We start from the raw sequence: 27592 nt of genomic DNA, 5'->3' as shown, positions 1-27592 counted from the left end.
TGTTGCATTCACAGATGTACCAGGTTGTCTCCATAACAACAGTACCAGAACCTTTGTCGGCGGGTTTTATAATTATGTCTTTACGTTCCTTAAGTGAGCGTATGGCTTATCGTTCTGTAGGAGTGAGATTGTCCTGGATTCTTTTAGGTCTGTGTATCAATAAGCTCGTGTTCACACCGCGAAAATGACTGATAAATGGAGTATGATTGGAGCCATGCGGATTCTGTGCATTCGCGCGGTTTTTGCCAAACGGAATTATAGGTTTTATCTATTGTTCTAACAACCAATCTTTTCAACCACCAAAACGCAACACCATCGACTGCAGAAGTGCCATTACTTAACTCCTTTAATAATTAGCCTACTTAGTTAAAGATTACAATACGTACAGCACGCCAAAAGTTACTATGGTTGTGATGATTTAAACTATGAACAATTTTCAAATTTTAAAGAATTACTTCGATGTCAAAACTAGAAATTAAACTTAATAGGTTCTAGAGGAACCATACTCCGAGAAAAGTCCAACGTTCATTGCAATAAAGTCACAGACGATATTTTAAAATCCTGACCGCCAGTGACAGGGTCTAATTTTATATTACATAGACAAAGTTGAATAACATCTGCGCATGTCACATAGACGCCTATAAATCCATAGCAACAGTATGTATTTAACAATTATTCCACCCGCACTTGTTAGATATGAGATGATAGATAGCCAACGAGGCGCGTGGTGCCGAGTTAGCTATAATCATCCCATATCCAACAAGCGCGAGTGGAATAATTATTTTTGTATTAAAAACACCCCCACGATATTAGACAAATCTTGTCTTCTCTTCTTTTTAGCTCCCTTTTAATTTTAAGCCGACGCATACGCTTATCATATTTGTAGATTATGGTATATTGGCTCATATATCATAATGGTTAAGTCCATAAAAAGTCTTGAATTGCATTATTCAACGATCCGGTTTTTAATAATAATTGATATGGCGCAATTTACAAAAAAATTGAAAGGATTAATCCTTGATACTTCACAACCACTTTTTTTAAAGCAAAATATGATAAAACTATCGCTGGGGACCGCCCAGCTGACGTGTCGAGATCAACGTAGCCGAACGTACTCCAAATGCATTTTGACGATCGAACTTCAATGATAGACCGGTTAATATCAGCAAGGGAGAAACTATGGTGTGCAAACGATATTTTGTGCCCGTTTTGAGAGACATTTGAAGTGTAAGTTTGAAGCGTAATTTCTCTACTAGCGTCGTGATCTAAGGGGAAAACCACAGCGCGTTTCAATTTTTTAAATATTCTGCAATTTTTAGTCTAACGTTGCTATGGTTTCAAGAGTGAGCCTCAAAAGTTCTTGAGATTTGAATGGGTTTTTAGCTCTGCCTTTTACAGATCGGTTGCGGCACGTGTCAAACGCAACTGACTGCACTCTAATTGGCTCTTTAACTTGTAATGTTGATCGCTAGAAGTCTGGCTTACAGGGAAATTGTCTGTGGTTTCTTAAATTTTCTTCATTACAATGCACCACAATTAGATGTTGCTTGACTTAACCTGTATAAGTATGCTGCAAACTGAAGTCTTGATATCTTTGTTTGAACTCTCAATTCTGATTTGATCTTCGCTGATCTACGAGTAACGAGCCTAACGCTTTAAAGAATTACGAATTTATGACTATTGAACTTTATGTGTTACTAATATTCAGTCCTGCTGTAAGTAGCTGAGCAAGTGCATTCTGAACAAATCTCATTTCATTATCTTCAGGGCCAAAGTTCTTGACATAAATCGACAATGCACGACCGTAACACCCTTTTTGCTTCTTGGCTGAGACCGAGATAATTGTGCACAGCGCCCAGGCTTTTGTAAGTATCTGCCACCTTGACGTGTTCCGGACCGAATATTTTAAGGCGAATATCCAGTGCTCGCTCGTGACAGTCTTTTGCTTGCTCTAGGTCGCTCAGCTGCCGGTGGACAATGCCCAGGTTATTGTATATCTTTGCGACATAAACATGCTCAGGTCCGAGCTTTTTCAGCCAAACATCCAGCGCTCGCTCGTGAAATTCTTTTGCCTGCTTTAGGTCACCCAGCTGCTCGTGGACTAGGCCCAGGCTATTGTAAGACGTTGCGACATCAACATGCTCAGGTCCGAGCTTTTTCAGCTCAACATTCAGCGCTTGCTCGTGACAGTCTTTTGCCTGCTTTAGGTCACCCAGCCGCTCATGGACAAGGCCCAGGTTATTATAAGACGTTGCGGCAGAAACATGCTCAGGGCCGAGCTTCTTCAGCTTAACATTCAGCGCTCGCTCGTGAAAGTCTTTTGCCTGCTTTAGGTCACCCAGCCGCTTGTGGACAAGGCCCAGGTTATTATAAGACGTTGCGACAGAAACATGCTCAGGTCCGAGCTTTTTCAGCTTAACATTCAGCGCTCGCTCGTGAAAGTCTTCTGCCTGCTTTAGGTCACCCAGCCACTCGTGGACAAGGCCCAGGTTATTATAAGACGTTGCGACATCAACATGCTCAGGTCCGAGCTTTTTCAGCCAAACATCCAGCGCTCGCTCGTGACAGTCTTTTGCCTGCTTTAGGTCACCCAGCTGCTTGTGGACTAAGCCCAGGTTATTGTAATACGTTGCGACATCAACATGCTCAGGTCCGAGCTTTTTCAGCCGAACATCTAGCGCTCGCTCGTGAAATTCTTTTGCCTGCTTTAGGTCACCCAGCTGCTCGTGGACTAGGCCCAGGTTATTGTAAGACGTTGCGACATCAACATGCTCAGGTCCGAGCTTTTTCAGCCGAACATCCAGCGCTCGCTCGTGAAATTCTTTTGCCTTCTTTAGGTCACCCAGCTGCTCGTGGACTAGGCCCAGGTTATTGTAAGACGTTGCGACATCAACATGCTCAGGTCCGAGCTTTTTCAGCTTAACATTCAGCGCTCGCTCGTGACAGTCTTTTGCCTGCTTTAGGTCACGCAGCCGCTCATGGACAAGGCCTAGGTTATTATAAGACGTTGCGGCAGAAACATGCTCAGGTCCGAGCTTCTTCAGCTTAACATTCAGCGCTCGCTCGTGAAAGTCTTTTGCCTGCTTTAGGTCACCCAGCCGCTTGTGGACAAGGCCCAGGTTATTATAAGACGTTGCGACAGAAACATGCTCAGGTCCGAGCTTTTTCAGCTTAACATTCAGCGCTCGCTCGTGAAAGTCTTCTGCCTGCTTTAGGTCACCCAGCCACTCGTGGACAAGGCCCAGGTTATTGTAAGACGTTGCGACATCAACATGCTCAGGTCCGAGCTTTTTCAGCCAAACATCCAGCGCTCGCTCGTGACAGTCTTTTGCCTGCTTTAGGTCACCCAGCTGCTTGTGGACTAGGCCCAGGTTATTGTAAGACGTTGCGACATCAACATGCTCAGGTCCGAGCTTTTTCAGCCGAACATCCAGCGCTCGCTCGTGAAAGTCTTTTGCCTGCTTTAGGTCACCCAGCTGCTCGTGGACAAGGCCCAGGTTATTGTAAGACGTTGCGACATCAACATGCTCAGGTCCGAGCTTTTTCAGCTTAACATTCAGCGCTCGCTCGTGACAGTCTTTTGCCTGCTTTAGGTCACCCAGCTGCTTGTGGACTAGGCCCAGGTTATTGTAAGACGTTGCGACATCAACATGCTCAGGTCCGAGCTTTTTCAGCCGAACATCCAGCGCTCGCTCGTGAAATTCTTTTGCCTGCTTTAGGTCACCCAGCTGCTCGTAGACTAGGCCCAGGTTATTGTAAGACGTTGCGACATCAACATGCTCAGGTCCGAGCTTTTTCAGCTTAACATTCAGCGCTCGCTCGTGACAGTCTTTGCCTGCTTTAGGTCACCCAGCCGCTCATGGACAAGGCCCAGGTTATCATAAGACGTTGCGGCAGAAACATGCTCAGGACCGAGCTTCTTCAGCTTAACATTCAGCGCTCGCTCGTGAAAGTCTTTTGCCTGCTTTAGGTCACCCAGCCGCTTGTGGACAAGGCCCAGGTTATTATAAGACGTTGCGACAGAAACATGCTCAGGTCCGAGCTTTTTCAGCTTAACATTCAGCGCTCGCTCGTGAAAGTCTTTTGCCTGCTTTAGGTCACCCAGCCACTCGTGGACAAGGCCCAGGTTATTGTAAGACGTTGCGACATCAACATGCTCAGGTCCGAGCTTTTTCAGCCAAACATCCAGCGCTCGCTCGTGACAGTCTTTTGCCTGCTTTAGGTCACCCAGCTGCTTGTGGACTAGGCCCAGGTTATTGTAAGACGTTGCGACATCAACATGCTCAGGTCCGAGCTTTTTTAGCCGAACATCCAGGGCTCGCTTGTGAAAGTCTTTTGCCTGCTTTAGGTCACCCAGTTGCTTGTGGACACGGCCCAGGTTATTGTAAGACGTTGCGACATCAACAAGCTCAGGTCCGAGCTTTTTCAGCCGAACATCCAGGGCTCGCTTGTGAAAGTCTTTTGCCTGCTTTAGGTCACCCAGTTTGTCGTGGACATGGCCCAGGTAACTATGAGACGTTGCGACATCAACATGCTTAGGTCCGAGCTTTTTCAGCGGAACATCCAGGGCTCGCTCGTGACAGTCTTTTGCCTGCTTTAGGTCACCCAGTTGCTCGTGGACACGGCCCAGCTTATTATAAATATCTGTTTTTTGTAATTCATTACTTGGGTTTCTTAACTCGGCGATTGCTAGGACTGCTGTAAAGTAGCTTCTTGCAGCTGGATATTGAGAGTGGTCGCAGCACATATTTCCGAGAGTTCTAAAGACGTTAGAGTAGTCCTGCAAAGTCGATCCACCAATTTGAGCGACTTGCGATATTCCTTCTTTAGAAAAGAAGGGGTTGGCGTCTGTAATCACTTTTGCCAAATGAGGGACAATTTTCGTGCCAATGACTAGAGAATCTTGATCCTTAAATCTGGAGAGGGATAAAGCAGCTCCCAGTATGGATTTGATTTTCTCATCCTTTCTACATTTCTTTGTTACTGAATTAGCAACGTAATGGACGACTCCATGCACTCGAATGTACACACCGCTCTCGTCTTCGTCAAACAATAACAATGAGCATAAAGAAAGATCTAGAGAATGTGGAGAAACAGGCATTGTCAATCATTTGCCCGGGCCTGGCCTATAGAGAGGGTTTAGAGCTTTCAAATATTATGTCTATCAATGACTACATCGCTAGCTTATGTAAAAAGACCTTCCTCTCGATTGCTAATGACCCGGTTCATCGCTTACATAAAATGCTTCAATCGTCATCGTTCACCCACCTATCCAGATGATAAATCATGACCGGTCCTTCAATCAAACTAGAAACTATGCATGTCAATCAAGTGTCCTGAGATAGTTTATTACCAAATAAAATACATTGCAGCCATAGGCTGAATTGCGTGCTTTTCACAATCTTTGATTATATAAGACTATTTAAGACAACCAATCACAAAAATGCTAAGACTTAAATAAAATTACTAATATAACAACTATAACTAATATACAGCAGTGGAATAGCTAAAAAAGTAGGTTAGCACACGCGCACGTAGCCGGGTTAAATGAAGATTTAAAACGATCAGTGTGAAAGCGCGGCATGTTAAAAACGGGCCGGTGTCTAGTATTTTAAGCTGAAAGATGTCTATCTGGCAGCAAATTATATAATTTGTGAGATGGATTTGAGACAGACAAAAACAGATCCGTACACAATTTAATGCGCCTGTCATAGAGCGAAGCTAAACCGTGCCTTTCTTAAGAGTCATGGTATGACAGTACTGGTGAAATGATGGATAATGCGCGTCTTTGAACCCTTTCAATGTCATCACTAAGATACGCAGGTAACGCATGATGGAATGTTTGTGCACAGTATTCCAGAACAGGACGTATAGTTGTACAATAAAAATTAATTATGTCATCCGCTGGAAGGCTGGCTCTCTTCAGGAGGACTAAAAAGTATAATCGTTTGTTTGCTCTTTTTATAACATCATTGATGTGGTTGTTCCACTTAAGGTTACACTGTGTTAATCTTTGGCTTTGGTTACGATACGTTGACGACACATTCACTGCCGTTCGACACGACAAAATTGACACATTCCACCACCACCTTAACGAACAAAACGCTGACATACAGTTTACCAGAGAAGTCGAAGAAAATGGCAAACTTCCTTTTCTAGACTGCCTGGTAAGCCACAACGACAACTCATTACAAACGACAGTTTACAGGATACCGACACACACCGAAAGATTACTGGACAAGTCTTCCTACAACCCTACATCACACAAAGCCACAACTATCAGAACTCTAACACGACGCGCACAACTAGTATGCAACTCGACGGACAGCTTATCTGACGATAACAAATACCTTCACCGTGTTTTACGAAGAACAACTACAACAACGACTTTATCCGACGAAACAAGACTGACAGAACACAGACGGGCGACGAGGAAAGGTGATGTCAGCAATCACATTGCTGAACACCATCGACTTACCAACCACAACATTGACTGGGACTCTGCGCAATGCCTAACCTACAGCACTGACTATTTTTAACGACTGACTCTGGAGAGCTGGTTTACTAACTTAGAACAGACTCTCCTAAACAGATGTCAACACTTACCCGCTCCATACAAACGACTCATTCACGACAAAACATCACAAACGACCGAAAAAGAACGACCTAACTTTACCGACAGATCGAAACAGACCAATCACGACCGACTTACGTCACTTGAGTCTTACAGCCAATAACATCACGGCAAAACCAACCGAACATTTCACATGAGCTGGAATAAGAACATTCTACTGACAACAATCATTCACTTGACTCTGATGATGACTTCCGCACAGGTTGTCGAAACGTCAGTCACTACCACCGACAACAATCCTTCTCAGGACTACACTCACCCGGACGATCAGACTACACCTTCACATGTTACCCCCGGGTTCAAGCCATTTACTGCAAAGGAACTTAAGCAAAAAAAAAATTAAATAAATAATAATAATGTGCCACTTTTACTAGCGCAATCTGTAAGGGTCTATACCCTCAAACAAAGGGAAAGGAATACTGTTCGTTACGATGGAGCTATTAGCTAAAGAACGGCTGCGAAGGAGACGTGGCATTTTCAGGCCAGCGGAGGCAAACACGAGACATGCGCGCAGGAGGATGCTGCGAACCACACGCGACAATCGTCTTTCGAGCTCTAAACGACCTCCCATAGTGCCAGGCTCTGTTCACCTCAAACAAAAGCAGATTTGCTTTGTAGAGCATTACACAAATTCTCAAACCATTATCTTGGTTGATTGGGCATCGAATATAACAGAGCTTTTTTGGTGCTTATGGAAGCAAGGGCTTTTTAGGTTGGCAAGTAGTGGCGTAGCTAGGATGTCACACATTCGAATTCTGTGCTCCTTACGTAAACTGGCCTACACTGCCGCTTCATTTTGTGTATCAACAAGCTCGTGTTCACACCGCGAAAATGACTGACAAATGGAGTATGATTAGAGCCATGCGGATTCTGTGCATTCATGCGATTTTTGCCAAACGGAATTATAGGTTTTATCTATTGTTCTAACAACCAATCTTTTCAACCACCAAAACGCAACACCATCGACTGCAGAAGTGCCATTACTTAACTCCTTTAATAATTAGCCTACTTAGTTAAAGATTACAATACGTACAGCACGCCAAAAGTTACTATGGTTGTGATGATTTAAACTATGAACAATTTTCAAATTTTAAAGGATTACTTCGATGTCAAAACTAGAAATTAAACTTAATAGGTTCTAGAGGAACCATACTCTGAGAAAGGTCCAACGTTTACTGCAATAAAGTCACAGACGATATTTTAAAATCCTGACAGCCAGTGACAGGGTCTAATTCTATATTACATAGACAAAGTTGAATAACAACTTTGCATGTCACATAGACGCCTATAAATCCATAGCAACAGTATGTATTTAACAATTATTCCACTCGCGGTTGTTGGATATGAGATGATAGATAGCCAACGAGGCGCGTAGCGCCGAGTTAGCTATAGTCATCTCATATCCAACAAGCGCGAGTGGAATAATTGTTTTATTAAAAAAAACCCAGGATATTAGACAAATCTTCTCTTCTCGTCTTTTTAACTCCCTTTTAATTTTAAGCCAACGCGTACATTTGTCATATTTGTAGATTATGGTATATTGGCTCCTATATCATAATGGCTAAGCCCATAAAAAGTCTTGAATTGCATTATCCAACGATCCAGTTTTCAAAAGTAATTGATATGGCGCAATTTTTAAAACAATTGAAAGGATTAAACCTTGATACTTCAAAACGACTTTTTTTAAAGCAAAATAGGATAAAACTATCGCAGAAGACCGTCCAGCTGACGTGTCGAGATCAACGTAGCCGAACTTACTCCAAATGCATTTTGACGATCGAACTTCGATGATAGACCGCTTCATATCAGCAAGGATGAAACTATGGTGTGCAAAAGATATTTTGTGCCCGTTTTGAGAGACATCTGAGGTGAAAGTTTGAAGCGTAATTTCTATACTAGTGCCGTGATCTAGGGGGAAAAACCACAGGGCGTTTCAATTTTTTAAATATTCTGCCATTCTTAGTCTAACGTTGCTATGGTTTCAAGAGTGAGCCTGCAAAGGTTCTTAAGGTTTGAATGGGGTTTTTAGTTCTGCCTTTTACAAATCGGTTGCGGCACGTGTCAAACGCAACTGACTGCACTCTGACTGGCTCTTTAACTTGTAATGTTGATCGCTAGAAGTCTGGCTTACAGGGAAATTGTCTGTTGTTTCTTAAATTTTCTACATTACAATGCACCACAATTAGGTGTTTCTTGACTTAACCTGTATAAGTATGCTGCAAACTGAAGTCTTGATATCTTTGTTTGAACTCTCAATTCTGATTTGATCTTCGCTGATCTACGAGTAACCAGCCTAATGCTTTAAAGAATTACGAATTTATGATTATTGAACTTTATCTGTTACCAATATTCAGTTCTGCAGTACGTAGCTGAGCAAGTGCATTCTAAACAGATCTCACTTTCTCATCTTCAGGGCCAAAGTTCTTGACATAAATCGCCAAAGTAAGATCATAACACCCTTTGGCTTCTGGGTTGAGACCGAGATAATTGTGCACATCGCCCAGGTTTATGTAAGTATCTGCTACCTTGACGTGTCCCGGACCGAATATCTTAAGGCGAATATCCAGCTCTCGCTCGTGACAGTCTTTGGCCTACTTTAGGTCACCCAGCTGCCTGTGGACAGTGCCGACGTTATTGTAAGACATCGCGATATCAACATGGTCATGTCTGAGCTTTTTCAGCCGAACATCCAGCGCTCGCTTGTGAAAGTCTTTTGCCTGCTTAAGGTCACCCAGCCGCTCGTGGACATTGCCCAGGTTATTGTAAGACATTGCGACATCAACATGCTCAGGTCCGAGCGTTTTCAGCCGAACATCAAGCGCTCGCTTGTGAAAGTCTTTTGCATTCTTTAGGTTACCCAGCTGCCGGTGGACAAGGCACAGGTTATTGTAAGAAATTGTGACATCAACATGCTCAGGTCCGAGCTTTTTTAGCCAAACATCCAGCGCTCGCTTGTAAAAGTCTTTTGCCTGCTTAAGGTCACCCAGCCGCTCGTGGACAATGCCCTGGTTATTGTAAGACATTGCGACATCAACATGCTCAGGTCCGAGCGTTTTCAGCCGAACATCAAGCGCTCGCTTGTGAAAGTCTTTTGCCTGCTTTAGGTCACCCAGCTGCTCGTGGACAAGGCCCAGGTTATTATAGGACTTTGCAACATCAACATGCTCAGGTCCGAGCTTTTTAACCCAAACATACAGTGCTCGCTCGTGACAGTCTTTTGACTGGTTTTGGTCACCTAGCTGCTCGTGGACAAGACCCAGGTTATTACAAAACGCTGCGACATGAACATGCTCAGGTCCAAGCTTTTACAGCGTAACATCCAGCGCTCGCTCGTGAGAGTCTTTTGCCTGCTTTAGATCACCCAGCTGCCGGTGGACAAGGCCCGAGTTATTGTAAGACGTTGCGACTTTAACATGCTCAGGTCCGAGCTTTTTCAGCCGAACATCTAGCGCTCGCTCGTGACAATCTTTTGCCTGCTTTAGGTCACCCAGCTGCTCGTGGACAAGGCCCAGGTTATCGTAAGACGTTGCGACATCAACATGCTCAGGTCCGAGCTTTTTCAGCCGAATATCCAGGGCTCGCTCGTGACAGTCTTTTGCCTGCTTTAGGTCATCCAGCTGCTTGTGGACAAGGCCCAGGTTATTATAAGACTCTGCAACATCAACATGCTCAGGTCCCAGCTTTTTCAGAAGAACATCCAGGGCTCGCTCGTGACAGTCTTTTGCCTGCTTTACGTCATCCAGCTGCTCGTGGACAAGGCCCAAGTTATTATAAGACGTTGCGACATCAAGATGCTCAGGTCCGAGCTTTTTCAGCCAAACATCCAGCGCTCGCTCGTGACAATCTTTTGCCTGCTTTAGGTCACCCAGGTGCTTGTGGACAAGGCCCAAGTTATTAACACGTTGCGACAGGAGCATGCTCAGGTCCGAGCTTTTTCAGCCAAACATCCAGGGCTCGCTCGTGACAGTCTTTTGCCTGCTTTAGGTCAACCAGGTACTTGTGGACAAGGCCCAGGTTATTATAAGACGTTGCGACATCAACATGGTCAGGTCCGAGGTTTTTCAGCCGAACATCCAGGGCTCGCTCGTGACAGTCTTTTGCGTGCTTTAGGTCACTCAACTGCCAGTGGACAAGGCCCAGGTTATTATAAGACATTGCGAAATTAACATGGTCAGGTCCGAGCTTTGTCAGCCGAACATCCAGCGCTCGCTTGTGAAAGTCTTTTGCCTGCTTTAGGTCATCCAGCTGCTTGTGGACAAGGCCCAGGTAATCATAATACGTTGCGACATCAAGATGCTAAGGTCCGAGCTTTTTCAGCTAAACATCCAGCGCTCGCTCGTTACAATTTTTTTCCTGCTTTAGATCACTCAGGTGCTTGTGGACAAGCCTCAGATTATTATAAGACGTAACGACATGAGCATGCTCAGGTCCGAGCTTTTTCAGCCGCACATCCAGCGCTCGCTTGTGAAAGTCTTTTGCCTGCTTTAGGTCATCCAGCTGCTTGTGGACAAGGCCCAGGTTATCATAACATGTTGCGACATCAAGATGCTCAGGTCCGAGCTTTTTCAGCCAAACATCCAGCGCTCGCTCGTGACAATCTTTTGCCTGCTTTAGGTCACCCAGGTGCTTGTGGACAAGGCCCAGGTTATTATAAGACGTTGCGACATGACCATGCTCAGGTCCGAGCTTTTTCAGCCGCACATCCAGCGCTCGCTTGTGAAAGTCTTTTGCCTGCCTTAGGTCATCCAGCTGCTTGTGGACAAGTCCCAGGTTATCATAACATGTTGCGACATCAAGATGCTCAGGTCCGAGCTTTTTCAGCCAAACATCCAGCGCTCGCTCGTGACAATCTTTTGCCTGCCTTAGGTCACCCAGGTGCTTGTGGACAAGGCCCAGGTTATTATAAGACGTTGCGACATGACCATGCTCAGGTCCAAGCTTTTTCAGCCGAACAACGAGCGCTTGCTTGTGAAAGTCTTTTGCCTGCTTTAGATCATCCAGCTGCTTGTGGACAAGGCCCAGGTTATCATAACACGTTGCGACATCAAGATGCTCAGGTCCGAGCTTTTTCAGCCAAACATCCAGCGCTCGCTCGTGACAGTCTTTTGCCTGCTTTAGGTCACCCAGGTGCTTGTGGACAAGGCCCAGGTTATTATAAGACGTTGCGACATGACCATGCTCAGGTCCGAGCTTTTTCAGTCGAACATCCAGCGCTTGCTTGTGAAAGTCTTTTGCCTGCTTTAGGTCATCCAGCTGCTTGTGGACAAGGCCCAGGTTATCATAACACGTTGCGACATCAAGATGCTCAGGTCCGAGCTTTTTCAGCCAAACATCCAGCGCTCGCTCGAGACAGTCTTTTGCCTGCTTTAGGTCACCCAGGTGCTTGTGGACAACGCCTAGGTTATTATTAGACTCTGCGACATCAACATGCTCAGGTCCGAGCTTTTTCAGCCGAACATCCAGCGCTCGCTTGTGATAGTCTTTTGCCTGCTTTAGGTCATCCAGCTGCTTGTGGACAAGGCCCAGGTTATTATAAGACGTTGCGGCAGAAACATGCTCAGGTCCGAGCTTCTTCAGCTTAACATTCAGCGCTCGCTCGTGAAAGTCTTTTGCCTGCTTTAGGTCACCCAGCCACTCGTGGACAATGCCCAGGTTATTGTAAGACGTTGCGACATCAACATGCTCAGGTCCGAGCTTTTTCAGCCAAACATCCAGCGCTCGCTCGTGACAGTCTTTTGCCTGCTTTAGGTCACCCAGCTGCCTGTGGACTAGGCCCAGGTTATTGTACGACGTTGCGACATCAACATGCTCAGGTCCGAGCTTTTTCAGCTTAACATTCAGCGCTCGCTTGTGACAGTCTTTTGCCTGCTTTAGGTCACCCAGCTGCTTGTGGACTAGGCCCAAGTTATCATAACACGTTGCGACATCAAGATGCTCAGGTCCGAGCTTTTTCAGCCAAACATCCAGCGCTCGCTCGAGACAGTCTTTTGCCTGCTTTAGGTCACCCAGGTGCTTGTGGACAACGCCCAGGTTATTATTAGACTCTGCGACATCAACATGCTCAGGTCCGAGGTTTTTCAGCCGAACATCCAGCGCTCGCTTGTGCAAGGCTTTTGCCTGCTTTAGGTCACCCAGCCCCTCGTGGACAAGGCCCAGGTTATTATAAGACGTTGCGACATGACCATGCTCAGGTCCGAGCTTTTTCAGCCAAACATCCAGCGCTCGCTCGTAAAAGTCTTTTGCCTGCTTTAGGTCACCCAGCTGCTTGTGGACATGGCCCAGGTTATTATAAGACGTTGCGACATCAACATGCTCAGGTCCGAGCTTTTTCAGCCAAACATCCAGCGCTCGCTCGAGAAAATCTTTTGCCTGCTTTAGGTCACCCAGGTACTTGTGGACAAAGCCCAGGTTATTATAAGACTCTGCGACATCAACATGCTCAGGTCCGAGGTTTTTCAGCCGAACATCCAGCGCTCGCTTGTGATAGTCTTTTTCCTGCTTTAGGTCATCCAGCTGCCTGTGGACAAGGCCCAGGTTATTATAAGACATTGCGGCAGAAACATGCTCAGGTCCGAGCTTCTTCAGCTGAACATTCAGCGCTCGCTCGTGAAAGTCTTTTGCCTGCTTTAGGTCACCCAGCTGCCTGTGGACTACGCCCAGGTTATTGTAAGACGCTGCGACATCAACATGCTCAGGTCCGAGCTTTTTCAGCGAAACATCCAGCGCTCGCTCGAGAAAGTCTTTTGCCTGCTTTAGGTCACCCAGCTGCTCGTGGACTAAGCCCAGGTTATTGTAAGACGTTGCGACATCAACATGCTCAGGTCCGAGCTTTTTCAGCCAAACATCCAGGGCTCGCTCGTGACAATCTTTTGCCTGCTGTAGGTCACCCAGCCGCTGGTGGACAAGGCCCAGGTTATTATAAGACGTTGCGGCAGAAACATGCTCAGGTCCGAGCTTCTTCAGCCAAACATCCAGCGCTCGCTCGAGAAAGTCTTTTGCCTGCTTTAGGTCACCCAGCCGCTGGTGGACAAGGCCCAGGTTATTGTAAGACGTTGCGACATAAACATGCTCAGGTCCGAGCTTTTTCAGCAAAACATCCAGCGCTCGCTCGTAAAAGTCTTTTGCCTGCTTTAGGTCACCCAGTTGCCTGTGGACTAGGCCCAGGTTATTGTAAGACCTTGCGACATTAACATGCTCAGGTCCGAGCTTTTTCAGTTCAACATTCAGCGCTCTCTTGTGACAGTCTTTTGCCTGCTTTAGGTCACCCAGCTGGCTGTGGACTAGGCCCAGGTTATTGTAAGACGTTGCGACATCAACATGCTCAGGTCCGAGCTTTTTCAGCCAAACATCCAGGGCTCGCTCGTGACAATCTTTTGCCTGCTGTAGGTCACCCAGCCGCTGGTGGACAAGGCCCAGGTTATTATAAGACGTTGCGGCAGAAACATGCTCAGGTCCGAGCTTCTTCAGCCAAACATCCAGCGCTCGCTCGAGAAAGTCTTTTGCCTGCTTTAGGTCACCCAGCCGCTGGTGGACAAGGCCCAGGTTATTGTAAGACGTTGCGACATAAACATGCTCAGGTCCGAGCTTTTTCAGCAAAACATCCAGCGCTCGCTCGTAAAAGTCTTTTGCCTGCTTTAGGTCACCCAGTTGCCTGTGGACTAGGCCCAGGTTATTGTAAGACCTTGCGACATTAACATGCTCAGGTCCGAGCTTTTTCAGTTCAACATTCAGCGCTCTCTTGTGACAGTCTTTTGCCTGCTTTAGGTCACCCAGCTGGCTGTGGACTAGGCCCAGGTTATTGTAAGACGTTGCGACATAAACATGCTCAGGTCCGAGCTTTTTCAGCAAAACATCCAGCGCTCGCTCGTAAAAGTCTTTTGCCTGCTTTAGGTCACCCAGTTGCCTGTGGACTAGGCCCAGGTTATTGTAAGACCTTGCGACATTAACATGCTCAGGTCCGAGCTTTTTCAGTTCAACATTCAGCGCTCTCTTGTGACAGTCTTTTGCCTGCTTTAGGTCACCCAGCTGGCTGTGGACTAGGCCCAGGTTATTGTAAGACGTTGCGACATAAACATGCTCAGGTCCGAGCTTTTTCAGCAAAACATCCAGCGCTCGCTCGTAAAAGTCTTTTGCCTGCTTTAGGTCACCCAGTTGCCTGTGGACTAGGCCCAGGTTATTGTAAGACCTTGCGACATTAACATGCTCAGGTCCGAGCTTTTTCAGTTCAACATTCAGCGCTCTCTTGTGACAGTCTTTTGCCTGCTTTAGGTCACCCAGCTGGCTGTGGACTAGGCCCAGGTTATTGTAAGACGTTGCGACATCAACATGCTCAGGTCCGAGCCTTTTCAGTTCAACATTCAGCGCTCGCTTGTGACAGTCTTTTGCCTGCTTTAGGTCACCCAGCTGCTTGTGGACTAGGCCCAAGTTATTGTAAGACGTTGCGACATTAACATGCTCAGGTCCGAGCTTTTTCAGCCGAACATATAGCGCTCGCTCGTGAAAGTCTTTTGCCTGCTTTAGGTCACCCAGTTGCTCGTGGACACGGCCCAGCTTATTATAAATATCTGTTTTTTGTAATTCATTACTTGGGTTTCTTAACTCGGCGATTGCTAGGACTGCTGTAAAGTAGCTTTTTGCAGCTGGATATTGAGAGTGGTCGCAGCACATATTTCCGAGAGTTCTAAAGACGTTAGAGTAGTCCTGCAAAGTCGATCCACCAATTTGAGCGACTTGCGATATTCCTTCTTTAGAAAAGAAGGGGTTGGCGTCTGTAATCACTTTTGCCAAATGAGGGACAATTTTCGTGCCAATGACTAGAGAATCTTGATCCTTAAATCTGGAGAGGGATAAAGCAGCTCCCAGTATGGATTTGATTTTCTCATCCTTTCTACATTTCTTTGTTACTGAATTAGCAACGTAATGGACGACTCCATGCACTCGAATGTACACACCGCTCTCCTCTTCGTCAAACAATAACAATGGGCATCGCTTTATCTTTACGCCAATTGCATCTTTATCTTCATATTCCTTTTCCATTTCCATAATGTACTCGACAGCAATATCTTTTAATATTGGTTGTAGCGCACAAAGAGAGAGAAAAGTGAACAAGTGCTTTATAACTCTGTCGGAACTAATTTCCTTTTCCAAGGCGAGTGTTATTGCTGTGGTCATTGTTTTTGGGTAATTTGGGTTTGTCTCGGCTAGAATGTTCTCAGTTGTGCGTCGGTGTCCTTTTTCAAGTTTTTTTAGATAGTCGGTCCAGCCGAAGTTTGGAGCTATTTTACCTTCCCGAACTTGTCTTACATAGACGGCGGCGCCGGCCAAAGCAAGTGGCAGGTAGTCCAGATACCGTGCAATTTCTTTTTCCATCTTATCATCAGTGACACCAGAAAGGAGCCTTAACAAAGAGCTGGCATCGTCAGGAAGCATCCCTTCACTTACTGATATTTGCTGAATGGAAGAACTTGTCAAAGGAATAGACGCGGTGTCTTGCGTTGTTATCAATAGCTGGCCCCTCATCCATTGCTGGTTTGCTAAATCTGTCAAAGAAGTATATACCTGGGACAGATTAGTGACATTGTCAACTACTAGTAACCACGAAGTGTAAAGCCCAATTTTTGCGCTTATCAGGGTCTTGAGACTTGCAATTTTCTTTTCTGTGTTCAGATCTTTGGAATTATAAGTGTCTGTAACTGAGTAATCCGGACATTTACAGTTTCGAGCGAAAGAGACATACGACTCCAAAAGTGTCTCTGAATTTTCTGCATTAAGCGTCATAACAAATGAAATCTCGGAGGGAGTTTCTTTGCTTTCGTCGAAAAATTGCTTGGCTACTAGTCGAGCCAGCTGAGATTTTCCACTACCAGGGTTTCCTGATAAGTACAAGGTGGTTAAGCTGTGATTGTTGGAGCTTTTGAGTGCTTTGAGATGTTGTATGATTTTACCAACATCAGATTCGCGAGGGGAGACGTCATGTGCAGGTTCAGGGGGGAGAATGCAAAATGGGGGGACTTTGGTTTGCAGCTGTTCTTCAAGCGTCTGCCGCTGATTCTCTGTTTTTTCAAGTTCCTTGTCTTTTTCTTCAAGTCTTGTTTCTTTTTCAACAAGTTCTTTTTTTTGTTCTTGAATTTTTGTCTCTTTATTTTGAAGCTCCTGTTGAAGGTCGTTAACTTTCTTCAGAACATTTGTCAACTCTTCCGTTGGGAAACTTGTTTGTTTTTTGACTTCAAGGATTTGTTGAATGGGAAGACCGAGCGACAGAAATGCAGTAGTTACCTTTGAAATCGCAATTTGAAAATCTTTGCTGGAAAGGTGGCCTCGTGGCATGTGCGCAAATTCTTCATTGCGAAAATTTCTGAGAACATCCACATTAGACCGAACAGCTGGATGGAGACTGCAGATGGAATCGGACCTAAGAATGGCATAAAACAGCATGGTACAATCCCATTCCGCTCTGTCACCATTGGTCATAGTTGTCAAGAGACGGGCGTTTCTACTTCTGTTTCGTGGGGACTCACCGTTCCAAAAGTCCATTCCATTTTTCGGCTGGTCCTTCCATTCTCCCAGAGTTGCCTTGTAGCGATTGTCCCATTCTTGTTTGAAGATTGTTCGAAGGCCTTCAGATAGTACATCAGTGACAATGTAACAGATCCTGTAGTAATTCAATTGCTCTGCAGTATATTCCATTGGAGCGGCCATATTCAATCAGACCCTTTGAAAAGCAATCTCTCCATTAGTTAAGTCAGTTAATTGTAACAGTTTGTTTATCTTTTCTACTGAAGGACTAAGAACTTTTAAACTTGTCGAAACATTTACTACGATTATAAGTTGAGTGAGACACGGACAAAGTTTGGGGACGGGGTTAGTAACCAAATCTCAAGAGCTGTGCGTCGCCAACTGTCAAACTTGGAAGAGAGTCTCAATGGGGTTAACTGTCAACCGTCAAATGGCCACAATATTAACCGTCAACCGTCAAAAATTCAGTATTTTTATCGTCAACCGTCAGATAAGCAAGCCAATGTTAGCCGTTAAATGTCTTAGATATCCTTTATTAAGAACTAAACGATTGCCTTAATTGAGTTAAATTTTTGTTGTTTATAGATAAAAGTTTTGATATATAACAAAAATACATTTATGCAAGTCTTTTCACTCCTGGTCAGCGACCGAAGTCTTTTTCACTCTTTTTCAAGTCTTCTTTTTTAAGTCTTTTTCACTCCTGGTCAGCGACCGAACTGACTTCCGGTGTCGTAAAACGTTAGTCATTTATAAAAAATAGGTGTTACAAATTAACAGTTCTATACAAACACTTCATTATGAAAAATTACGGCCAATTATGCGCGTTTAGTTCGTTTTATAAACGGCATCCCAAAAAATTAACCGTCAACCGTTAAAATGGTTTATTTTTGAACGTCAGCCGTTAACGTGAAGCCCCCCTCCCCCGCCCCATTGAGATTCTCTTGGAAGGTCGACAAAAGAAGTCAAACGACATTTCAAAAGCAACAAAAAAAAGTCAAACGACATTTCAAAAACAACAAAAACAAAGACAAGATTTTAACCTCAAAACTTGCTTGCCAAACTTTCGTCGCTTCTCACTCAACTGAAAATGGTAGTATGCATTTGTTAACTGGTAAGTTTGTGCTCACCCTTTATACTCTATCACCTCCGACGAAGTATAAAAGGGGGGAGGGGAGGGAAGGGGGACTGTAGAAAATTCACCGCCAAGGCTTTATTGGGGGATAAAGTAAATTGTAATGTGATACGATATGATCATTTTCACAATCCCACACAGATCAAAGCTTTCCTCCGACCCATCGTGAAAAGAAGAACGCTTTGCAAACACACAATTTTAAAGAGAATTTAAGAAGCCCTTCTGGCTCTGCATCTCGCACAACAACAACTAGGATCGAGGCCGCGCGAAACAACATGCCCCTTAGCGACCTGATGCTGGCTCGGCCAATCCCAGTGTTCATTTAGACGCAGTATTAGCTTAGTAATTACTGGAAACTCATTACGACTGATTCATTTAATGCATCAGCATTCTTCAATTGACGTCAATCCAATACGATTCAAGGTAAGAAAAAGCTTTTAAGAGAAATTGAAGTCGTCACATAAAACACAATGGTTCATCGTTCGTTTCTTCCGTTTCCGCATCAGTTATTATAGCGACACCGCTATCATTGATATCTAATTTGCGAAATTGTCTTGAAAAACAGTAAATAATAACCGATACTGGCGAGAAACCTTTCTCTCACAAAAAGATAACGTCACATTTTAAGGTCATGTTTAGACGCCAAACATATACCTAGACTTTCACTCAACAAAACGAGCACTGTGATTGGTTGATTCTTGGTCAAAGTGCCTCTGACCAAACACAAATGTTTCCCGACCGAGATACAAATGCACAGTTGTTGCTCGCGCGCCGAATACAACAGCATGTTTTTGTCATATGATTTTATAAGGGAAAGTCTAAATATGTAACAAAGCACTTAATGTATCGTCTCTTGGAAAACTAGTTAGTTTTGTTTTCCCTCGAGTCTTGATGTTTCCCGAGATGAAGTCGAGGGAAACATCAGGACTCTCGGGGAAACAAAGCTACCTGTTTCCCTTGGGACAATACATTAAGTGTATAATGTAGACCTGTTTATACTGGCGCCGATATTAAGTAGTGTCCCAAAGCAGTTCTCTCAACGATACCAGGAAAACTGCTTTCTAAATCCTTAAAAGAATTGCTTTTGCTTCAGCACAAAAGCCTTTCCATGAGAGTCCAAATCAGTCATTCAAGAGTCGTGAAAAGTTTAGTGAAAAAGGCCTGGGGCGAATTTTCAGTACAGCATAAGAACTATTGAAGAAGCTGTTCTTAACCGTGTAGACATCAGTTAATCCTTTCATTCCGAAGATCTCATTAGCAGGGAGAATTTGTCATTGAATCAACTAATAGTCCCCTAAATGACCGTAAGGTGTCTGCCTGATAGCGTATTGATATTGTAGGGAAGAATTCTGTCTTTGTCACTCATGGGAGTAAAATGGTTAAAAAGCCCTTCACTCTAATTGAGAAGCACAGAAACAGAAAAATTTTACCTTAAATATCCACTAGAAGTGAAACCGCGAAATCTAACCAGGTGATCAGCATATAACACAGCTGAAATAAAAAGTCAGCGAGGTTGAACGCTTGAAAAGAAATTCCTAGAAAGAAATGACCCAGGGTTTTAAATTTCGAGTCACGATTTCTTACTTTAAAAATGTTGTGAGTTGTAAACATTGCACACGAGTAACAGATTGTAGCGAATTGCCAGCGGTCGGGAATTGCAAGGGGTCGGGCATTAAGCATTGAGTATCGAGTCGTTCATCCAGTTTTAAACTTTTAACTGTCTCATTGACACTTGTATAAAGCACTGAACGCTGCATAACTTTAACAGTGCAAGATAGCTCTATATTTTTACCAATCAAACCACCTGAATGACCATTTGACTCAATGATGTCACAGTATTGATATCGGAGAAAAACGTCAATTTCTTACTCGGTATCGTATCCAATCGGAAAATCCGTATCGGCCCATCCTTAGCGCCGTGTATTGAAGGAAAACGACGAAGACACAAAGCAAGCTCATGGAGTGATATTGTGGCACGACTGACAAATTAAGCAACATTTGAAAAATTATCTACAAGTAACAATTAACGTAACAGTTGAGAGGCCAAGAAAATATTTTCAAGGTGGAAGTGATTTCGAAGACCAACCTTCTTATAAAAATAGCTAGTATGCAGAAATAGGGAACATTCTTGCTTGGGTTGGTATTTAAGGACGTGATAATTTAAGAATATTTAAGATTACTTATGGAGGAAAGACACAGAGAACGTAGCAAATAAATCAGCAAAATTAATTAACTTAGGGATCATGAAACCATAAAATTCGTAGATGTGTTGGCCATATCATATGTGTTGGCCATATCATTCCGAAGCGGCTAAATCAGCGTTTAATTATCCCTTGGGGTACTCCGGTGACAATTTACCTGTCGTGTGCAAACATACGCTACCTACTCTTCCAAAATAGCTAAATTGTGAAGCCAAAAATTTTTTTTCCGCTTAGTCACGAACTTTTTCGCGTTGCTTCGGCCAAAGTCCCTCAACGCTACAAAGAACAAAAGGACTATTGTTTACTACTTAATGTGTGAAATTGAGCCGGAACAATAGACCATTTCTTGATACGTGGTTCTTCCGCGTTGCGCTTTCGTTTTCAAAGAGAGGCGCAGTCGGCTGTTAAGGCTTGCGACTATCAACACACAAATTCCTTCAGACAATTCTTAAAACTTTAACTCAAACGTTGAAGTTTTCTCACGCGTCATTCGTGTCCCTGAACTTAAGGAAAGAGTGTTTCATTACCACAAGTCTCACATGAAGACTTCATTCTTTTAAAGCATAGAAAACCCGCCGGGCTACTCAGTTTTTAAACCGTCACTTAACAAACCACGATTCTTTTTAGGGAGCAGAGCACTTTTATCTCGTGATTAAGTAGCGTAACGTCAATTGTAACAAATAACAGACTACACCGGTAGTAAGTACTAGTCGAGTCCCTTCGTGCGTGCAAACATCAGCTTAGGACCAATCAAAACACTCTCTACTCTAGCTGTTAAACATAGAAACAATTGACTAACCTCTCCACCAAAAGAAAAACTACAAAATCCAACCAGATGATCAGCACATACGATGGATGAAATGAAAAACCATCGAGGTTGAACACTAGACAAGAAATTCCAAGAAAGAATTGACACCAGGTTTATATTTCGGGTCAAGATTTCCTATTTCTACAGTGTTATGAAGTGATAATGAGTTTTTCCGCCTTTTTTGAAAAATTAGTGGAAAAATATGCTCTCTTCGGTATGAACTATCGATACTAACGTCGAAAAACGGAATCTTCCATTGTAACCGACAGTCAGTTGAGAACAGTGAGCATAATAAGTCCAACGCAAAACAGTATGAACTTAACTTTTGTCCAATACTTTTTTTTTCCAAAAAGTCAGTATGGTCAGCTGGTAGAGAACAATATGCTTAAGAGTTTTAAGAAAGCAACAAATCTGTTGGCTTTATCATTTGCAATTCGGATCGAAGAGACGAGCAGGAAGACAACCACATTATTATTAGTAAGTTGTCAAAATTGTTCGAACGTTTCCTTCGATGAATTTCTTAACACTTTATGAGAATTCATGAAACATACCGAGGCCAAGAGGTTTCAAAAACTTATGAGGCAAGCTCCTAATTTTTACTGAACAGAAGAAAAGTGGTTCAGTTCTGAAATCATCGACGGAAACGCGAAGGAGAACCAAATATTTCGAAAGCAGCGCGACGTGTTCATCTCGTGATGTCCTCTACGATGCTTCTATTTCCACAACGTCAAGTAATTAGGAGAAGATGGTTCATACAATAGATTGCTTTAACTCACATGATTACCAGCTATACGAATTTATTGAAACACAAAAGAGAAATTTGCAGCAATGTACGAGCGTAGGTGGATAGGGATGAAAGAGAGACACAGCGCGTGTGATGCTAAGTACAAAAAAGGAGCTGGAGCGTGACAAAAAAGTTAAAAATCCCACTAGTTCTTGTTTCAAACAAATCCAGATTAGCTTCTCATGAAATGGGTTTGCCAGTTTACGAGAGTAAGCTGTAACATTTCAGGTTTCTTTGTCATCACTAGAATGTTCGAGTTTGAATCGAAAAAGAAAAAAAAAGATTTGAACTAAACGTCATTTGCACAAGTTCACGGATAATCTTTATTTGTACTCGCATTCATACTTACTCTATGCAAAAAAGTTATAAAATTGAAAGAAATTATTAGAAATAAAATTGGGGTACTAGCAGCCTGGAATAACGATGGGGGCTAGCGGAGCCAGGCAGCTAGTTAACATCAGCATTAAATAAAAATTAAAATACAGGTCAGCAAGAAGATTAAAGCACAAATGCACACACACACACACACAAGAAGAAAAATAAGAGAAAAGGAGTTTATAAAATATGAAGGAAGTCTAAAATAGTTAGAGTTATTTATGAATACTAAACACTAATATATAAGAAGAGCACAATGTCTATTGCAAATAGTAACAGCTATATAATTATAAACCACAAAATAAAGAGGCACTTAAAAAGGTTACAGAAATTAACAGGAGACCAGATTACAGTAAATCGGAACACAATACACTGCTAATAAGTACCTAAGTTGCTAATAAGTACATATTAAGTAGCTAATAGTCTTTAACTAGATCGCATTTTACTGACTCCTTGAAGTTTGAGATTGATAAGGTTTTAAAATTTTTTCTTATCGAGTTCCATACTTTGGGGCTCTTAAACCTTAAATTAAATATTCCATAATTTGTTCTTACTTTAGGTATAGCCGGTAGGACAAATTCGAGGCACTTCTAGTTTTGTAGTTATGTTTTTTATTTACTTGAGTGAAAAATGTATCAAACACAGATGGTAGGCGTCTATTGTAAAATTTATACATAAATGCTTCAGTATTAACGAAGAAAAGGTCAGGTAGTTTAACAATATTTAAGCGCTTAAATATTGGACTAAAATTAATGCTCATGGAAATTAGAGAAACTTGTCACTCTCATTGCTCTCTTTTGTAAGATAAACAAAGGCTGGGTAGTCGAAGAATATTAGTGTTACCCCACGAGATTAAACCATGGATTAAAAAGGGATGTATTAATTAAAGGATAATATAGTTTAATCAAAATGTCTAAATTCACATAATAACGAAGTTTATAAAGAATCCCAATATTTCGCTTGATCTTAAAGCAATATAGCTTAGTTGACTTTTCCATGATAAATGAGAATCAATTACAATACCTAGATATTTTATTGAAGACTCTTGGTTAAGTTCATTCCATTTAAAGACGGAGGTTGACATGAAAGGGTAACTTTGTTTGTGGAGAGTGATAGATGATAAAATTTGACTTGTCAATTTTAAGTGAAAGTTTGTTAGCACTTAACCAAGTATAAATATTTACTAGTTCATTATTTACTTTGGATTCAAGGATCTTAAGATTTTTATGTTTATAAAATGGATTGGCATCATCTGCAAATACATGAAAATCTAGAATTTCAGAGCAGTTACTAAAATCATTGATAGCGATAAGAAATAATGAGGGGCGCAGAACTGAACCTTGAGGAACACCACAAGAGACAGATTGCAGTTCAGGCTTAGTTTGCCCCAAGGAAACATATTGATATCGGTTGGCAAGATGAGAGATGAACCAGTCTTTGGTTACTCCACGAATGCCATATAGTAGTCTAGTTTTTCAATCAAGATATTATGATTTACAGTATCAAAAGTTTTACTGAAATCCAAGAATATACCACAAGAAAATTCCTGGCAGTCAATTGCATGACAAGTCGATGATACTTATGTAATAGCATGATCAGTTGAGTGATTTGCACTGAAGCCAAACTGCTCACAATAAATTAATTTATTCTTGTCCAAGAAATCTAATATTCTCTTGTGCATTTGCTTTCCTAGCAGTTTATTGAATATTGAGAGAGTAGAAATGGGATGATAATTATTTAAACTTGCTTGCTCACCCTTTTTGAAAACAGGGGTAATTTTAGCTATTTTAAATAGATCTGAGACAATTCCAGTGGAAAAGGAGACATTAAATATAATTTCTAGAGGTGTAGATATAACTTGTTTGGTAATATTTAAAATGGCAACTGGTATGCTGTAAGGTCCTGTAAACTTATTGACATTTAGCCCTGTAATTTCATTTGACTTTGAAGCATTAATTTCAACATCTTCAACAAGTAATTTAGTGGGAGTAGAGCCAGATCTGGATTTAAGATTAATAAGGCTTATCCCCTTCCAAACTTTCTTAGAATCAGTCATATTAGTATAGAAATAGTAATTATAATAATATTTTTTAGATACTTTTCATAGGTGATTAATTTTATTTCTCAGTATAGAGTTTGAATTTAGTGTGATAACAAGCAGACTTATAAATAGTTGAAATGTATTTTTTAAGAAGTTTGTTTTTTATATTGATTGAGACCCTTTAAAAGCGTCTAAAGCAGGGGTTATCCATGGCTTAGATTTCATTCTCAATTCACGTTTAGAGAGTTGTATAAGAGGGATATGAACATCAACTATATCAGAGATGCTGGTGTAGAAAGAATTAAATATATTATTTGGATCGGGATTAGCACTGGCATGCAGCACACCTTCTCAATCAGCTGAATGGATGTCTTGAATTATAGCAGATTTATCAAAATTAGAATAATCTCTTTTGTAGGTCTTAACCTTGTTAGGCAAAGAGGTTAATTTTTGGACAATAAGGAAACTAGGTAAATGATCAGTAAGATCATAAATAATATTTCCACTTAAGGCGAGGTGTTTCCAAGAATTAAAGAAAATTTTGTCAATTAAAGTTTGGAGTGGTCAATGATTCGAGTAGGTTGTGAAATATGTGGTTGATATTTGAAGGACGCCAAAGTATTTAATAACTTATCTGTATCAGAGGGAGAATCTAGTTTAAGCAGGTCAAGATTAAAGTCTCCTAAGATGATGCAGAATTTATTTTCCCTATCAATCTTTTCAATAATAGAGTTAAGAAAATCCATAAAGTTTTGCATGTTGCCGTGTGGATGCCGTTAAATCACACCACATTAGCATGTTACATGGAGATCCATTTTGCATTTCTACCCAAACTGTCTCAAAATCATTAGTTCAGAATGTAAGATCAGGTCTGGCTGTATATAACTGATCCTCCTTAAAATAAGCCAACTCCTCCAGCATTTGAAAGACTGGGTAACTGAAAGCAAAATGAATATCCTGGTATTTCAATATTGGATAAAAAAACTTTGGTCAACTTTTAAAGCTTATAATCTCTGTGAGATCCACAATTGAAAAAGGCAAATATAAATCAGAAAGCATATGTTGTAAATTGTCAAGTTATAGAGTAATTTACTAAGATGACAATTCAAATTTCTAAAAACGCTTAAAGAGACGAAAAGTTTGTAAGAGCAATTTAACTCGTCACATATAATACAGTGGTTCAATGTTCCTTTCTTCGATTTCTGCATCACTGACCCTATCAAGGCCATAATCAGCGATGGGTAATCTGTGAAGAATGTTTTGAGAACCAACAGATATAATAGTCGGCCTCAAACTACATGAATCATTTTTTTTATCCGATTTATCATATTTGATAATTATGTATCGGGCGGTAATTTGATATTTCTTTTTATAAATTTGCGCTGGTGAGATCTTGTTTACAATTTCTTTGCTCGAATCAGCATAGCATGTAACTTACATCAGTAATGATGAATGAATTAACTAACCGCGTGATTTCATACACATATGTCTACCTACTGTTCCAGTTACCAATCTGCAGTAGAGCTGTGGTAATTCGAGCTCCCAAAAGAAACGAAAAAACGGTTCAAGCTAGAGGAGGTCCGAGTTATCTTTACTCGTGTTAAAATTTCAATCATTCTTTTCATAATTTATGAAGAGTCATGAATTCGAAAATACGATTCGATCGTGCTCAATTTTCGTACATTAAGTTTGTTGAATAGGAACGTTCCAACTAGATAGTTCATCAAGGTGTGTCCCGTTCACATACAAGTTGCTACTTTCATAAAATCCGCGATTACAGGATGGGACGTGTCAATCAGCTATGATCTGACACTTTGACGTTTATCGAACGACGTTATCAGCGTAAATTTGAGCCAAGGAAAAGTAAAATTTGTTGCGTTAACCGACTTCAAATCCAAGGGAAGTCGCATCCTGTTCGAGTTAACAATAGTGGGGTTCTACCGTGTTGAGGAAGCAATACATAGTTTTTCGACTGAATCGAAAAATGGAATCTTCTATATATTTGCAACGCAGTCAGTTGCAACGAGAGAACAGTTAGCATATTTGATTAAAAGCGAAACAACTCGAATTCTACTTTTCTCCAGTCTATTTTTAAGAAAAAATCAGCTTTTGCCCTTTAAATTGACAAAGAACGAGATATGGGATTTTTTGAAAGGATGAATTTGTCAGTTTTAATATTCGAAGTTTGAACAGACAAACATAAAGGACCACTTTTAACAATGGAAAGTATTTTTGCAAAATCGTCCTAGCGTTCTTTGGTTTTTTTTTTTGAGACTTTATAAAAATTAATGGAACTTACCGCTTTAGAAGTTTAGGACCCTGACGAATCGAGCTTCCAAATTCTCAGTAAACAGAAGAAAAGTTGTCAAGTTCCGCAATCTTCGCCAGAAACGCGAAGATTAACCTAACCTTATCCAAATCAGTGAGGCGTGTTCATCTCGTGATGTCCATTACAATGCCTCTATTTTTAAAACATTAAGCAATTATCAGATAAGAGATCGCTTTCACTCACGTGATTGCCAACTATTCCAAATTATTGGAACAAAAGAGAAATTTATATCAGAAAGAGTTCAAATCCCAAAGTGGGGACTCGGTCCACCAAGTGGTATTTAGTGGTAGGACATTTCAGTTCTGCAGGTATCGTACGTGAGTATGTTTGGGTAGTGTTGATCTTGTACCCAGGTCCTTCCTTGTAACTGTAACATGAAAGGTGTTGGGAACGATACTATCTTAATACTCGTAACAGACCTTTCATGGCTAAGCAGTTGCAGTCACACGGTAGGATGTAAATAATTTATGGACACAGCCGGAGCAAGACAAAGACAGATCTAATAATGTTAAAAAATCGAGCCAGGGTGGTGGCTCCTGTAGTTGTGTATTAGTTGTAGTCTGCTAAACCAGAACAAAAGCACCTGTCCAATAATTTCAATTAACTTTCTTGTCTATTTAAGATGTCCTTTACATTACAAAGGCTTTGTAAATGATCACTCAAGCATGTTGTAGTGCGCGAAATATCTGGGTGAATCAAAATTACAGAAGAATTTTTCCTTTTTCTAAATGGGCTAAGTTTACCTAAAGCTAAGTGAATAAAATGTATCATAT

The 27592-nt window shown here is 42.0% G+C and overlaps 1 protein-coding gene across 1 annotated transcript; it reads right to left on the bottom strand.

Moving 5' to 3' along the window:
• Nucleotides 1-328: 328 nt before the first annotated feature.
• LOC148730277 (uncharacterized) lies at nt 329-17332 on the bottom strand. Its single transcript, XM_088761770.1, is given in 3 exon segments — nt 329-3829; nt 4204-5076; nt 10534-17332. Coding segments are annotated over 3 exon segments (9738 nt in total). The 3' UTR covers nt 329-1763.
• Nucleotides 17333-27592: the final 10260 nt, after the last annotated feature.

The sequence above is a fragment of the Stylophora pistillata genome, chromosome 5, assembly GCF_964205215.1.
Source record: "Stylophora pistillata chromosome 5, jaStyPist1.2, whole genome shotgun sequence".
NCBI classification, from domain to species: domain Eukaryota; kingdom Metazoa; phylum Cnidaria; class Anthozoa; order Scleractinia; family Pocilloporidae; genus Stylophora; species Stylophora pistillata.
The sequence above is the reverse complement of the archived record's forward strand: the minus strand, read 5'-3'. Positions and strand labels throughout refer to the sequence as shown.